Source organism: Mobula hypostoma, chromosome 1 (genome assembly GCF_963921235.1).
Source record: "Mobula hypostoma chromosome 1, sMobHyp1.1, whole genome shotgun sequence".
NCBI lineage: Eukaryota > Metazoa > Chordata > Chondrichthyes > Myliobatiformes > Myliobatidae > Mobula > Mobula hypostoma.
Window position 1 is genome coordinate 121,484,971 of NC_086097.1, and position 14,277 is coordinate 121,499,247.

Below are 14,277 nucleotides of genomic sequence, written 5' to 3' on the forward strand. Positions count from 1 at the left end.
AGCTTGTAGACAGTGCGAGAGGGAGGATAGGCAGGTGATAGAGAATGGACGCGCTCAGACCGAAGTTTTGAGATGCGTCTTTTTTAACGCAAGGAGTGTTGTGAACAAAGTGGATGAGCTTAGAGCGTGGATCAGTACTTGGAGGTATGATGTGGTGGCTATTACAGAGACTTGGATGGCTCAGGAACAGGAATAGTTACTTCAAGCGCTGGGTTTCAGATGTTTCAGAAAGGGCAGGGAGGGAGGCAAAAGAGGTGGGGGCGTGGCACTTGATCAGAGACAGTGTCACGGCTCCAGAAAAGGTGGACGCTATGGAGGGATTGTATACAGGGTCTCTGTGGGTGGAGGTTAGGAACAGGAAAGGGTCAATAACTTTACCGGGTGTTTTTTATAGACCACCCAATAATAACAGGGATATCGAGGAGCAGATAGGGAAGCAGATCCTGGAAAGGTGTAATAATAACAGAGTTGTCAGGATGGGAGATTTTAATTTCCCAAATATTGATTGGCATCTCCCTAGAGCAAGGGGTTTAGATGGGGTGGAGTTTGTTAGGTGTGTTCAGGAAGCTTTCTTGACGCAATATATAGATAAGCCTACAAGAAGAGAGGCTGTACTTGATTTGGTTTTGGGAAATGAACCTGGTCAGGTGTCAGATCTCTCAGTGGGAGAGCATTTTGGAGATAGCGATCATAATTCTATCTCCTTTACAATAGCATTGGAGAGAGATAGGAACAGACAAGTTCGAAAAGCGTTTAATTGGAGTAAGGGGAATTATGAGGCTATCAGGCAGGAAATTGGAAGCTTAAATTGGAAACAGATGTTCTCAGGGAAAAGTACGGAAGAAATGTGGCGAATGCTCAGGGGATATTTGTGTGGAGTTCTGCACAGGTACGTTCCAATGAGAGGGAAGTTATGGTAAGGTACAGGAACCGTGGTGTACAAAGGTTGTAATAAATCTTGTCAAGAAGAAAAGAAAAGCTTACAAAAGGTTCAGAGAGCTAGGTAATGTTAGAGAACTAGAAGATTATAAGGCTAATAGGAAGGAACTTAAGAAGGAAATTAGGAGAGCCAGAAGGGGTATGAGAAGGCCGTGGCAGGCAGGATTAAGGAAAACCCCAAGGCATTCTAGAAGTATGTGAAGAGCAAGAAGATAAGACATGAAAGAATAGGACCTATCAAGTGTGACAGTGGGGAAAGTATGTATAGAACCGGAGGAAATAGCAGAAGTACTTAATGAATACTTTACCTCAGTATTCACTATGGAAAAGAATCTTGGTGATTGTAGTGATGACTTGCAGCAGACTGAAAAGCTTGAGCATGTAGATATTAAGAAAGAGGATGTGCTGGAGCTTTTGGAAAGTATCAACTTGGATAAGTCACGGGGACTGGATGAGATGTACCCCAAGGTACTGTGGGAGGTGAGGGAGGAGATCGCTGAGCCTCTGGCAATGATCTTTGCATCATCAATGGGGACAGGAGAGGTTCCGGAGGCTTGGAGGGTTGCGGATGTTGTTCCTTTATTCAAGAAAGAGAGTAGAGATAGCCCAGGAAATTATAGACCAGTGAGTCTTACCTCAGTGGTTGGTAAGTTAATGGAGAAGATCCTGAGAGGCAGGATTTATGAATATTTTGGAAAGGTATAATATGATTAGGAATAGTCTGCATGGCTTTGTCAAGGGCAGGTCATGCCTTATGAGCCTGACTGAATTTTTTGAGGATGTGACTGAACACATTGATGAAGGAAGAGCAGTAGATGGATTTCAGCGAGGCATTTGATAAGGTACCCCATGCAAGGCTTATTGAGAAAGTAAGGAGGCATGGGATCCAAGGGGACATTGCTTTGTGGATCCAGAACTGGCTCGCCTACAGAACAGAAGGCAAAGCGTGGTTGTAGATGGGTCATATTCTGCATGGAGGTCAGTCACCAGTGGGGTGCCTCGGGGATCTGTTCTGGGACCCTTACTCTTCGTGATTTTTATAAATGACCTGGATGAGGAAGTGGAAGGATGGGTTAGTAAGTTTGCTGATGACATAAAGGTTGGAGGTGTTGTGGATAGTCTGGAGGGCTATCAGAGGTTACGGCGGGACATTGATAGGATGCAAAACTGGGCTGAGTAGTGGTAGATGGAGTTCAACCCAGGTAAGTGTGAAGTGATTCATTTTGGTAGGTCAAATATGATGGCAGAATATAGTATTAATGGTAAGACTCTTGGTAGTGTGGAAGATCAGAGGGATCTTGGGGTCCAAATCCAAAGGACACTCAAAGCAGCTGCGCAGGTTGACTCTGTGGTTAAGAAGGCGTACGAATTATTGGCCTTCATCAATTGTGGAATTGAATTTAGGAGCCGAGAGGTAATGTTGCAGCTATTTAGGACCCTGGTCAGACCCCACTTGGAGTACTGTGCTCAGTTCTGGTCGCCTCACTGCAGGAAGGATGTGGAAGCCATAGAAAGAGTGCAGGGGTTATTTACAAGGATGTTGCCTGGATTGGGGAGCATGCCTTATGAGAATAGGTTGAGTGAACTTGGCCTTTTCTCCTTGGAGCGACGGAGGATAAGAGCTGATAGAGGTGTATAAGAGGAGGAGAGGCATTGATCGTGTGGATAGTCAGAGGCTTTTTCCCAGGGCTGAAATGGTTGCCACAAGATGACACAGGTTTAAGGTGCTGGGGAGTAGGTACAGAGGAGATGTCAGGGGTAAGTTTTTTACTCAGAGTGGTGAGTGCATGTAATGGGCTGCTGGCAACGGTGGTGGAGGCGGATGCGATAGGGTCTTTTAAGAGACTTTTGGATAGGTACATGGAGCTTAGAAAAATAGAGGTATATAGGTAACCTTTTTAATTTCTAAGGTAGGGACATGTTCGGTACAACTTTGTGGGCCGAAGGGCCTGTATTGTGCTGTAGGTTTTCTGTTTCGATGTGGGTTAGGGTTACTAAATTGTGGGCATGCTTTGTTGGCGGTGGAAGCATAGTGACACTTGCAAGCAGCCCCCAGCACGTCCTTGCACTATGTTGACTTGGTAAAAATAACGCTCTTCACTATATATTTCTATGTACATGTGACAAATAAAGCTAATTTCTAATCTCAAACACAAATACCTGATCATATGTAGTAGATCTGTTTAAGGGGAATTGATTCACAAGCTATAACCAATTTGTCAGCATAAAGTGTTACTTCCACTTACCTGGTTTAATGATTGAACTACTGCAGCAAGAGGTGATTGTGAACTAGTAATCATGGTAAACCGCCACTTCCCCAAACTCCAGTGTTCTTACCTCCATGTTGCAGATTATTTTGGGTTGAAGTCCTGAAAGTCATCATTGAAACTGGTGCTCTCTAGCACCTTGCATTTGGTTAGTGCACAACGAATGGTGAGTAAAGTCAGGGTCGCAGGTTATCCCCATGGTCATACTCCAATTACACATGGGACAATTAGTGTTTGTAGTGTTTTTTCCTTCTGGGCATCACAATCCAGTATAAGGGTAGCATTTGAAATATTTATTTCTCCTTGTACTTTCCAAGACAGGTCATTGGCAGACTGAGCTTTGCTCATTGTCTTTAGCTCCCAAGGCTAAAGAGAGAATAATCACTTTGATCCTTCACAAAGTCTGAACTAGGCAGCTCAATTGCCTTCATATTTTGTGAAATTGACCATAGCAATCTCTTCAGAGGGTAGATGTGAAGCACCTCATTAATAAACTTTAAATAGCAATACAAGTCTCTAAATTACAAATGTACTATGTAATATTCTTCTTGAAATGATTCTGTTAATGACTTAAAGTTATAAACACAAGAGATTCTGCAAATGCTGGATATCCAGAGTAGTGCACACAAAATGCTGGAAGAACTCAGCAGGACAGGACATCTAACTTGGAGTTTTTTTTTATTTAGGCTAGTGAAGTTCTACCAGAGAGCATAGGAAATGCACTTTATCTTCTGTCTCTGGATGTCCCATTCCGTTTGAGCTATTTCAGCATTCATGAGTCCATCACTGTCTACTTAGAGAAGGTCAGCTTGCAGAGCTATAATATGTACAAGAGAGCCACAGAGGTAGCACACTCAATGGAGTATGCATGTTCTTTTATCAAGGATGTTGAAGCAAAGGTATGTATACATTCTGTTTTATTTATTAGTTCTGAAACTAGGGAATAAATATTTGTTGATTTTGACTGTTTTCCTTTTTTTTTCCAAAGAGCAATTGGCAGTTCTGTTTTCATACAGCAAGTCAGTAGTTAAATTGTTTTGTGGACCAAATTGCTTAAAAGAGTGAATCAATTTATACAGTCAGAGCAGTATATCACTTATATGTGTAGTTCTGTTGTCATAAATGGTTTATAATATGAATGCATCTCCTTAATTCAAAATAATATTAATTTGCATTTATAAAATTTTAAATCTTCTTATTTTAATTGAGAAATATTAGTCCTCTTGTAATAAATATGATTACTTATGGGAACTGATACATGAAAGATGTTCTGAGACATCTTTTATTGTAAAGTTGTCAGACTACAGAGATACAGGTGAGAGCATTTCCATGTTGAGTTTCAAAGGTTCTGTCTGAACCTCCATTAAAAGTGAGTATCACATTTAAAAAGAACCAAGTATTTCAGTGTGAAACAAGTCTCCATGAAACAGATATTTTTATTTCATCAGATTTTGCCAGAATTGTTTTTGATTTTGTTTTTTAATCAAAATCATTATTTGTAATTTTAATTGTGATTCCAAATTCTAAAATATGTCAACACATTAGATTCATGACCCATTAAAAATCTGTATCATGTATTTTCTGACCTATTTTACTAATTATACAAACCAATATGCACCATAGTACATCTCTTTAAAATAAGAAACTCTTAAGTACCATTGAAGAGACCTTAAATTGTCATCATTGTCACAGCCATGCGGAAATAACACAGCTTTATTTCTGGGAATTGGAGCATTAATGTGGCAATAATTTCTATTTATCTTTCATAGTTGAATAACAGTGATAATCCTGCAATTCTTCTCCCACAATCTAAAGATAGCACTTGATATACTTGTTTATATTAAACTAGGTTAATACTTGTGGATAACTTCACTCACCTCAACACTGATCTGATCCCTGAACACAACCTGTGGACTTACTTTCCAGGAGTCTTCAACTCTTGTTCTCAATATAATTAGTTTATTTATCTGTTATGTAGCTATCTATTGATTATTAGCTTTTTAGTGTTTGCACAGTTTGTTTTCTTTTGCACTTTGTTTGATTGTCAGTCCTTGTGTGTAGCTTTGTTCTACTGTGAATTACTGCAAGAAAATGAATCTCAGGTTAGTATATGGTGATCTACTGTATACTTTGATAATAAATTTACTTTGAACTTTGCGGTTTTGCATGTAATATTTGGAAAGAGAAAAGCATGTTCTCAGCCTAATTGAATTCTCCTTCTTGCAGAGTGAACGGGATCTGATGGAATTGATTGAGTTAGCAGACCAGGCTGTGCTCAGCCTTCCCTACCATCAACAGCTACAGCTGGTCCAGAAGTTTATTGACATCTGCTCAGAAATGTAAAGAGGATGTTTCATATTATATTTAAATCTTCTAATAAATATAAATACAGAATATTCTTCTTAGGCAATCTCTTGGCTTTGAAGATCCTATGCTTCCATTGTAATAGTGTGGGTTCTGAGATGTGAATTTGTGACTCCAAGGTGCAGACACAGGTGGGGGAAGAAATACTTAAGAGGACAGGCTGTTTATTGTCAACTGGTGACAAGATTGTTTGCCATTTATTAAGCTTGCACTTGGTTTTGTTGGAAGCTAAAGGTACTAGTCATGGTGAGAATGGAATGCTGAATTAACCTGTCGTGTCAGTTCTCCATCCCACTTTCATTTTACATTGTTCCATCCAAACCTGTAACGTTAATTCAGCTTCTTCTCTTTCCACTGATGTTGTCTGGGTATTTCCAGCACCTGCAGAGGTCTGTCTCTCAGAGCTCCAGCACTGTTATTTTTTTTCCTCTCCTCTATCCTCCATCTCCTCCTTGCATCATCTGCACTTAGTATGCCTTCACCAGCCCCTCACAACCTGGATTCCCAGAGCTTGGGTTATCTGGTCTGTCTTGCTCTTCACTCTTGCACAGATGTTTCCTTTGTTCTCACCATCCATTTTTCCTTGCACATCAAGCTGTGCTTGTTTTTTAAAATTCTATTGGAAGGTTGTGAACTGGAAACATGAACTCTTTTTGTCTCTTAAGATGCTATGGGTCCTGCAGAATATTTCTAGCATGCTTCTTGTACATAATAAAGTGGCTACTGAGTGCATGTTTGTATCTTCTGCTGCAGCAGTCCATCTATTTCAAGGTTCGAAGTGTTGTTTAGAGATGCTCTTCTGTTACAATGCGTGGTTATTGAATTACTGTTGCCTTCCTGTTAGCATGAACCAATATGGCCATTCTCCTCTGACCTCTCGTTAACAAGATGTTTTAACCCACAGAATTGCTGCTCATTGATTTTTTTTTTATTGCTTTTTACACCATTCTCTGTAACCTCTAGAGCAGGGGTTCCCAATCTCGGGTCCATGGGCCCCTTGATTAATTGTAAGGGTCCATGAGATAAAAAAAAAATTGGGAACCCTTGCTCTAGAAACTGTTGTGTGAAAACCCCAGGAGATCAGCAATTTGTGAGATACTCAAATCACCCTGTGTGACAGCAACGATTATTCTATGGTTAAAGTCACTTAGATCATAATTCTTCCCCGTTCTGATGTTTGGTCTGAACAACAACTAAACCTCTTGACCATGTCTGCATGTTTTTATGCATTGTGTTGCTTCCACATGATTGGCTGATTAAATAACTGCATAGCAACACACATAAAAGTTGCTGGTGAACGTAGCAGGCCAGGCAGCATCTCTAGGAAGAGGTGCTACCTGGCCTGCTGCATTCACCAGCAACTTTTATGTGTGTTGCTTGAATTTCCAGCATCTGCAGAATTCCTGTTGTTTGTGTTGAAAATGGGATATACACTCAATGGCCACTTTATTAAGTACGCCTGCATAATTGCTTATTATCCCATTTTCACGCCCACTAGATTTCACGTGTCAAATGGCTGCATTCTGCACCCAAGTAGTTGTTTGATTAATTCTGCCTCCAGTTTGCTATTGGCAAGAGAACCATAATATATCAGGTTTTCCCTATAAGTTCCAAACAGAATCAGGTTTATTATCACAGACATACCATATGACATGAAATTTGTTATTTTGTGATGGCAGCAGTGTTGAGCAATGACATTAAAATCTATCAATTACTAAAATAAAGCAAAAAAAGGGAGTAATAAGGGTATGTGCTGATGACGAAGGGGAAGAAGTTGTTCCTAAATCATTGAAGTTTGGTCTTCAGGCTCCTCCTGTACCCTTCTCCCTGATGAGAGTAGTAAGAGGCATATGCTGGATAGTGAAGGGCCTTAATGATGGATGCAACACACACAAAATACTGGAGGAACTGAGCAGGCCAGGCAGCATCTATGGAAAAGAGTACAATCAACATTTTGAGCCATGACTCTTCAGCAGGACAGTCCTGCTGAAGGGTCTTGGCCTGAAATATTGACTGTACTCTTTTCCATAGATGCTGTCTGGCCTGCTGAGTTCCTCCATGTCAACTGTACTCTTTTTCATTGATGCTGCCTCTCCTGCTGAGTTCCTCCAGCATTTTCAAAGTTGCTGGTGAACGCAGCAGGTCAGGCAGCATCTCAAGGAAGAGGTACAGTCAACGTTTCAGGCCAGTCCCGGCCTGAAACGTTGACTGTACCTCTTCCTGGAGATGCTGCCTGACCTGCTGTGTTCACTAGCAACTTTGATGTGTGTTGCTTGAATTTCCAGCATCTGCAGAATTCCTGGTATTTGCATCCTCTAGCATTTTGTGTTTGTTGCTTGGATTTCCGGTATTTGCAGATTTTCTGTTCTTAAAGATGGATGATGCTTTTTTAAGTCACCACCTCTTGAAGATGTCCTTGATGATGGCGTGGGCTGCCCCATTTCAAAACTGGCCAAGTCTACATCCCTCTGCAGCTTCTTTTGATCCAAATACATTGGCGGCTCCATAACAAGCTGTTACTGTAAATCTATCACTATAAAGATTCTTAGACCATAGTCCCGGGAGATTATTACAAAATTTTGTATGACTATTATGTGATTTCCTAGTATAGTAAGATGGACACTTGACCTCACAGTTTTCCTCATTATGACCTTGCACCTTATTGTTTACCTGCACTGCACTTTCTCTGTAGGTATTACAGTTTATTCTGCATTGTTATTGTTTACCTTGTTAAACCTCAATGCACTGTGTAATGATTTCATCTAATATGAACAGTATGCAAGACCGAGCTTTTCACTATCTCAGTACATCTGACAATAACAAACCAATGCCAATTACAATTCTGCCTGAAGGAGTGCCACTTCAAAATAGTGTTACATGTTCCTCTACGTAATTGTGCAATTTTTATAAATGAAACTGTTTTCCTGATCTAGTTAAGTAGGCACTTAAAGGTACAGGGTTGTAACTTGCTGTCAAAGTAACTGAAGTCGATTTGCAAATGGTTTAGCAGCTTCACATCAGGAAGAGATTGTGGATAAGCTACATTCAGCATTTGCTGTTTAACATTTTCTGCTTTCATGTCACCTTCACAAAAGTCAAACCTTGTTGTAGGCATCAGCATTGAAATGCCCTGAATAGATTGAAGTTGAAGTACTTTAATGGTAAATACATACTGTACTAAACTCACAAGAGGGTGATGTGTTCAAGATTTTCTTTTAGTGATATATGGTGTTAAGTTCCAGTGCCAACTGTTAAATCTGTCTAAAAAAAATGAGATTCCTTTTGTGATTTTAATCTCACAATTCAATCTTTTGGTCCCTTTTCCTGTTCTCTATCTAATTTGTATCTGATTTAGCCACTCACTTTATGCTTTCTTCTTGTCACTTGAGCTGTTCATTTCAATTTGGTTGTCTCAGATGATACATGGTGTATTTCTAATGTGCTTGGGCAGTAAACATCTAATCTTCCTCACTACAGTAGGATAACCTTGCACTTTCAGCAAAGTTAAAACATATAAGAAAAAAATCCCGTGGCTAATATCATTTGATTTCTTGCATGACCGTTTATTTTCTCTTGTGGGTTCTGAAAAATATTTAGTCATAGTTTGAAAATATTTTCAAATACTAGGTATTTTTTGGCGTGAAAGCTCAACTTTAAATAATAGAGGTTTTCGGGTTTTATTCTGTTTAGAGCTGACTTATGCTGCTAAAAAATCTGAATGATGTTATAGCTGTTCGTTTTTTTGCAGTTCTAAATCTGCACAGGCCAGCCCAATACTTGAAGGAGAAAGTCAGAAAGTGTTCCTAAAACTGTTGTCTCATCCTTTGCCAGTTGTTAAAACTAAGACCTATCATTACTCCTTAGCTGTTGTCAAGGTAAGCTAAGAACATTGTTGATCTCTTGTTAATGGGCTATAGATTTTACATTGATTTATTGTGTGTGTTCCACTGTAGATTTCTCTTCACTTGGTCATCTTCATCTTAAAATATTTTCTTTTACTTCTCCAACATAAGCCATAGAAACGGATTTATTTCATTCAGCCCATTGAGTCTGATCTGCCATTCAATCATGGCTGATTTATTTTCCCTCAAACCAATTCTCCTGCCTTCTCCCTGTAACCTTTGAAGCCCTTACTAATCAACCTATGCTTTAAATATACCCAATGACTTGGTGTCCACAGCCGTCTGTGGCAATGATTATTGTGTTCCAAGTACGTGCAACTCTTAGATTCCCTTAGGCGTACAAGATGATAACAGGCATAGATTAAGTGGAGAGCCAGAGACTTTTTACCAGGGCAGAAATGGCTAATACGAGGGGGTATAATTTAAAGGTGATTGGAGGAAAGTATAGGGAGGTGTCAGGTAGGCTTTTACACAGAGAATGGTGAGTACATGGAATGGCCTACCAGGGATGGTGATAGAGGCAGATACATTAATGGAATTTAAGAAAATCTTAGGCATGTGTATGATAGGAAATTGGAGTGCTATATAGGGGACTAAGGGTTATATTTATCTTACAGTAGGTTAAAAGGTCGGCACAACATTGTGAGCCAAAGGGCCTGTAGAGTGCTGGTAATGCTTTATGTTCTGTTGACTGCATCTACATTCCAACATTTTAAAATGGAACTATTGGGCTGAATGTTTTGTTTTAGGATTCAAACTTTCTGTGGTATTCAATGGTGTACAATGTTGTCAAAAATGAGGGCAGGTAACTAGTAATAGAGATAGGCCAGGAGAATGGAAGAGTGTGAGAATAGGCAGACTGCATAATATTGCAAATGAGTCAGCAGCAGCCAGAGCTAACTGAGGATTGGAAAGGCTTCTGGTGAGAGGTACCATCACTGAAGCTCAGAATGCTGTGTTACGGAGATATCTTTATGACTTGGCATTCATATCAAATGGCTGTAACGGATGAAGCATGGATCGTGGTCCTTTTGTAAAGTCAGTGAAGACTAAACCAACAAGAGATCCGGGCCACGTGTTTACAGTGGAACAGTCAAAGTTGAGACAAAATAACTTGTATTTATGTGATATTTAGCATATCACAATAACTTTACAACTGATATGCTAGCTTTTAAAGAGTAGTCATTATTGTCATGTAGCTGATCTATACATGGTATAGCCTGCAAAGTGTGCTGAGATAAATGAACAAAAACTGTTTCAATTGGTGTTGGTTGAGGAATAAATCATGGTTCGCAAACTGTATAAAATCCTCTATTAATCCTCATACTGCAAACCAGCTTGTGTCGCGTTCTTAACAGTCATTCAAAAATTAGTACTTCAACAGCAGAATATTCCTCAAAGCTGCATGAAATGTCAACTGAATGAAGTCCCATTGTGGAGCATAAATCTGAAGCCTATTTTGGCAAGAACCAGACTGAAACAAGATGAACTTGTAATTCCAATATTCGTAATTGATGTTTTAGCAGAAGGAGCTTTGAAGAATATTGTTTTAATTCCATGGTTAACATATGTTAACATACATAAAATTAATCCTGTATTCGATGCACTAATGGATTTATTTTTACATTTTCTTGCTAAGAATTGCTTGGGAATCCACAATGTTACCAAACCAGCATCATCAGCATCTCATGGCATTCACTTCCTCCTCCATCCTCGTGTTCTGTATGAAATATGCACTTTTGGTTTACAAGACTCTGCTGTGAAGGTACTTAGATTTCTAAATGTTTATTTAACAGGCAATGGTATACTCTTTATGAATTTAAGGTGTTGGAAGGAGATGGACTAGATGTGATCTGGAAATCTTTGAAAGGTAGACTACAAAAGATCATTCAGTCTATTGTCACCATTCTGGGTCTCTGTTGCAACTCATTAATTAGCTCATGGCCCACAATAATGAAAGTGCTTATCCTTGAAGTATGTACTCAGTTTACCTTTTGGCAGGTAAAATGTTATCCAGGATGCTTGGGAAATAAAAAACTGAAATATTACTGTAGGACACTATTACTTGATAGATACATCTTGAGTACCATGTATTTGAGTATTGCTCACCATATTAGAGGGAAATTGTAGTTACTCAGATTTGAGTACAGAGATAATTTTCCAGCACTAAAATATTGTAATTGTGTGGAAAGGTGGAAGGCTTGGCTGTCTTTTTGGAGAGCACAAGCCATCAACTTGTGAGGGGCCAAGTTGAAATAAATAGAAAGTACCTATTTCTATCGAACATCAACATAAAATAATTGGTAGAAAGATAAAACATTATTTTTCCACTTTTAGGTTAAGAAGGGTCTGGAACTCTGCTAAAAGACTAGTAGAGGCAGAAACCCTCAAGTAAAACGAGAATTTTATTTTGGAATTGCAGGTAAAGAGTTGTGTTCTGCAGAGCTCCAAACCTGGTGTTGGAAAGTGTGATTAGGTTGGGTAGCTCTTTTATTTCCATTTGGTAGTGACACAATTGGCCTAATCTTCTGTATCATAACTAATACAGTTCTCTACTTGATATCTGACTCTATGCCTTTTTTAAATTGCCTTCAATCTATGATTATTGATTCTTTTGCCAGTGTGAACAATTTTTCCTTATCTCAGATTCCCTTGTCTTTCCCCATATTAGTCCAAAGTAAATCTATTCTATAAATTCATCAGTTTTTAAAAAAAATATTATTTTACTTTGTATGTTTATAGAGGCTAACACTCTCATTTTCTTTTTTTTTTAGTACACCTCCATACTTTCAGTATTCTGTTTGGTTCTGAATTCTGATAATTATTTGCTTCTCCTGACCATTCATTATAATTTCTGTCTGAGTCTTTGACATCAGGGCAGTATATAATCCAGTGCAACATTAAGGAGTCCTATTCTAAGAGAAGTCAATTGGCATTAAAGGGAAATGTACCACAAGAATTATGCCTCTCATAAAGGAAGATGGAGCAGCTTCAATCCATCTGCCGCAACAGATGGGAATTCCTGGTGGCCACCCATGTTAATTCTACTTCCCATTCCCATTCTACTGCCATGATGAGGTCACTATCAGGTTGAAGGAGCAACACCTCATGTTCCATCTGGGTAGCCTCCAATCTGACAGCATGAATATTGATTTCTCAAACTTCTGATAATTTCTCCTCATACCCCCTTCTCGGTTTTTTCAGTCTACATTCTGGCTTTCCTGTTACCTCTTCTCTTCTCCTCACCTACCTATTACCTCCTTCAGGTGCACCTTCCTCCTTTCCTTCCTCTCTTGGTCCTTTCTCTCCAACTAGATTCACTCTTCAACCCTTTACCCTTTCTACTTATCCACCTCCCAACTTCATTCTTCATTCCTCCCTTCCCCCTCACCTGGCTTGATCAGTATGTTTCTTGAGGAAAATACTCTTGCTGAATCTGATACTGGAAAATAAAGAAGGTCAAATGATAGTTCATTCATTACAAGAACATTTGGAGAACAGTAATCACAAATGAGATTTAGATTAGTAATGGAAAGTGGAATTATTAGGCAAGGCAGGTTAATGTTCCATTTACAGTGCCTGCAATAACCAATCAGAGTTTGGTTTCCACCATCGCCTGAAAGCTGTATTTTCTCCCTGTAACATTGTGGGTTTCCTCTGGACATTCCAGTTTCCACCCACATTCCAAAGATGTGTGGTTAGGGTTAGCAAGATGTGGGCATGTTATGTTGGTGCCAAAAGAGTAGCGACACTTGCGGCCTGCCACCAGCAAAATCCTTGCTGATTTGATGTAAACAATCCATTTCACTGTATGTTTCAATGTACATGTGACAAATAAAGCTAATCTTTATCTTTAACTGCAATTCTTGATTGTTAATTTCAAAACTTGAAACTCCTTCAGCAATCTATTTATTTATTTATTGGGGTACTGTGTGGAATAGTTCTGTCCAGCCCTTCGAGCCACACTGCACAGCAATCTGCGATTTAATCTGCATCATGGGACAATTAACAATGACCAATTAACCTACCTGTGCGCCTTTGGACTGTGAGAGGAAAGCGAAGCAGCCAAAGGAAACTCACGCTGTCATGAGGAGAACATACAAGTTCCTTACAGGCAGTGACGAGAATTGAACCTGGGTCGCCTATACTGTAAAGCGTTGTATTAACCACCACACTACCGTGCCACCCCAAGTCAAAGCTGTATACTGTTCCACATAAAAGGTCATCTTTTCCTATTTTCCATGATCCTTTGCAACTTTGACGACCCTGTCCTGAATCAAATTGCTAATCCAAAAACCTGATTTCAATCTGTTTCATTTATCCATGGGTTGGCCTTTAGCTTTACTTGTCCATCCTAATGTTCTGACTCCTGTTCTCCCAGCATGTGACCCCTATATTTTTTACATCTATTATAACCTACCCACTTTCTATTCACTCTTTATACAGTACCATTTAACAGTCATAACTAAAATTGCTTTAAAAAAGGACACATTAAAATCGGCTACTTTGTTACTGAAATACATTAAAACCTATTTTTGGTCTTGCTGTATTAACACCCACAAAATGCTAGAGGAACTCAGCAGGTCAGGCAACATCTATGGAAAGGAATAAATGGTTAACTTTTCAGGCTGAGACCCTTTCCATAGATGCTGTCTGACCTGCTGAGTTCCTCAAACATCTTACATACAGTATGTTACTCTAGATTTCCAGCATCTGCAGAGCCTCTTGTGTTTTTGATCTTGCTATATCTTGTTTAATTGATTTGCTGAAGATATGTGAATGAATTTCTTACCAGTTATCAAAAT

At 39.3% G+C, this 14,277-nt stretch overlaps 1 protein-coding gene across 3 annotated transcripts in view; it reads left to right on the top strand.

The window, feature by feature from the left end:
• Positions 1 to 14,277, top strand: part of rttn (rotatin) — a 270,714-nt gene that overhangs the window by 65,529 nt on the left and 190,908 nt on the right. For all 3 annotated transcript variants that reach the window (XM_063055143.1, XM_063055124.1, XM_063055134.1), the window contains 4 exons: positions 3,893 to 4,105; positions 5,433 to 5,545; positions 9,319 to 9,445; positions 11,112 to 11,237. In XM_063055143.1, coding sequence (XP_062911213.1) covers positions 3,893 to 4,105; positions 5,433 to 5,545; positions 9,319 to 9,445; positions 11,112 to 11,237 — 579 coding nt within the window. The remainder of the gene's footprint in view (positions 1 to 3,892; positions 4,106 to 5,432; positions 5,546 to 9,318; positions 9,446 to 11,111; positions 11,238 to 14,277) is intronic.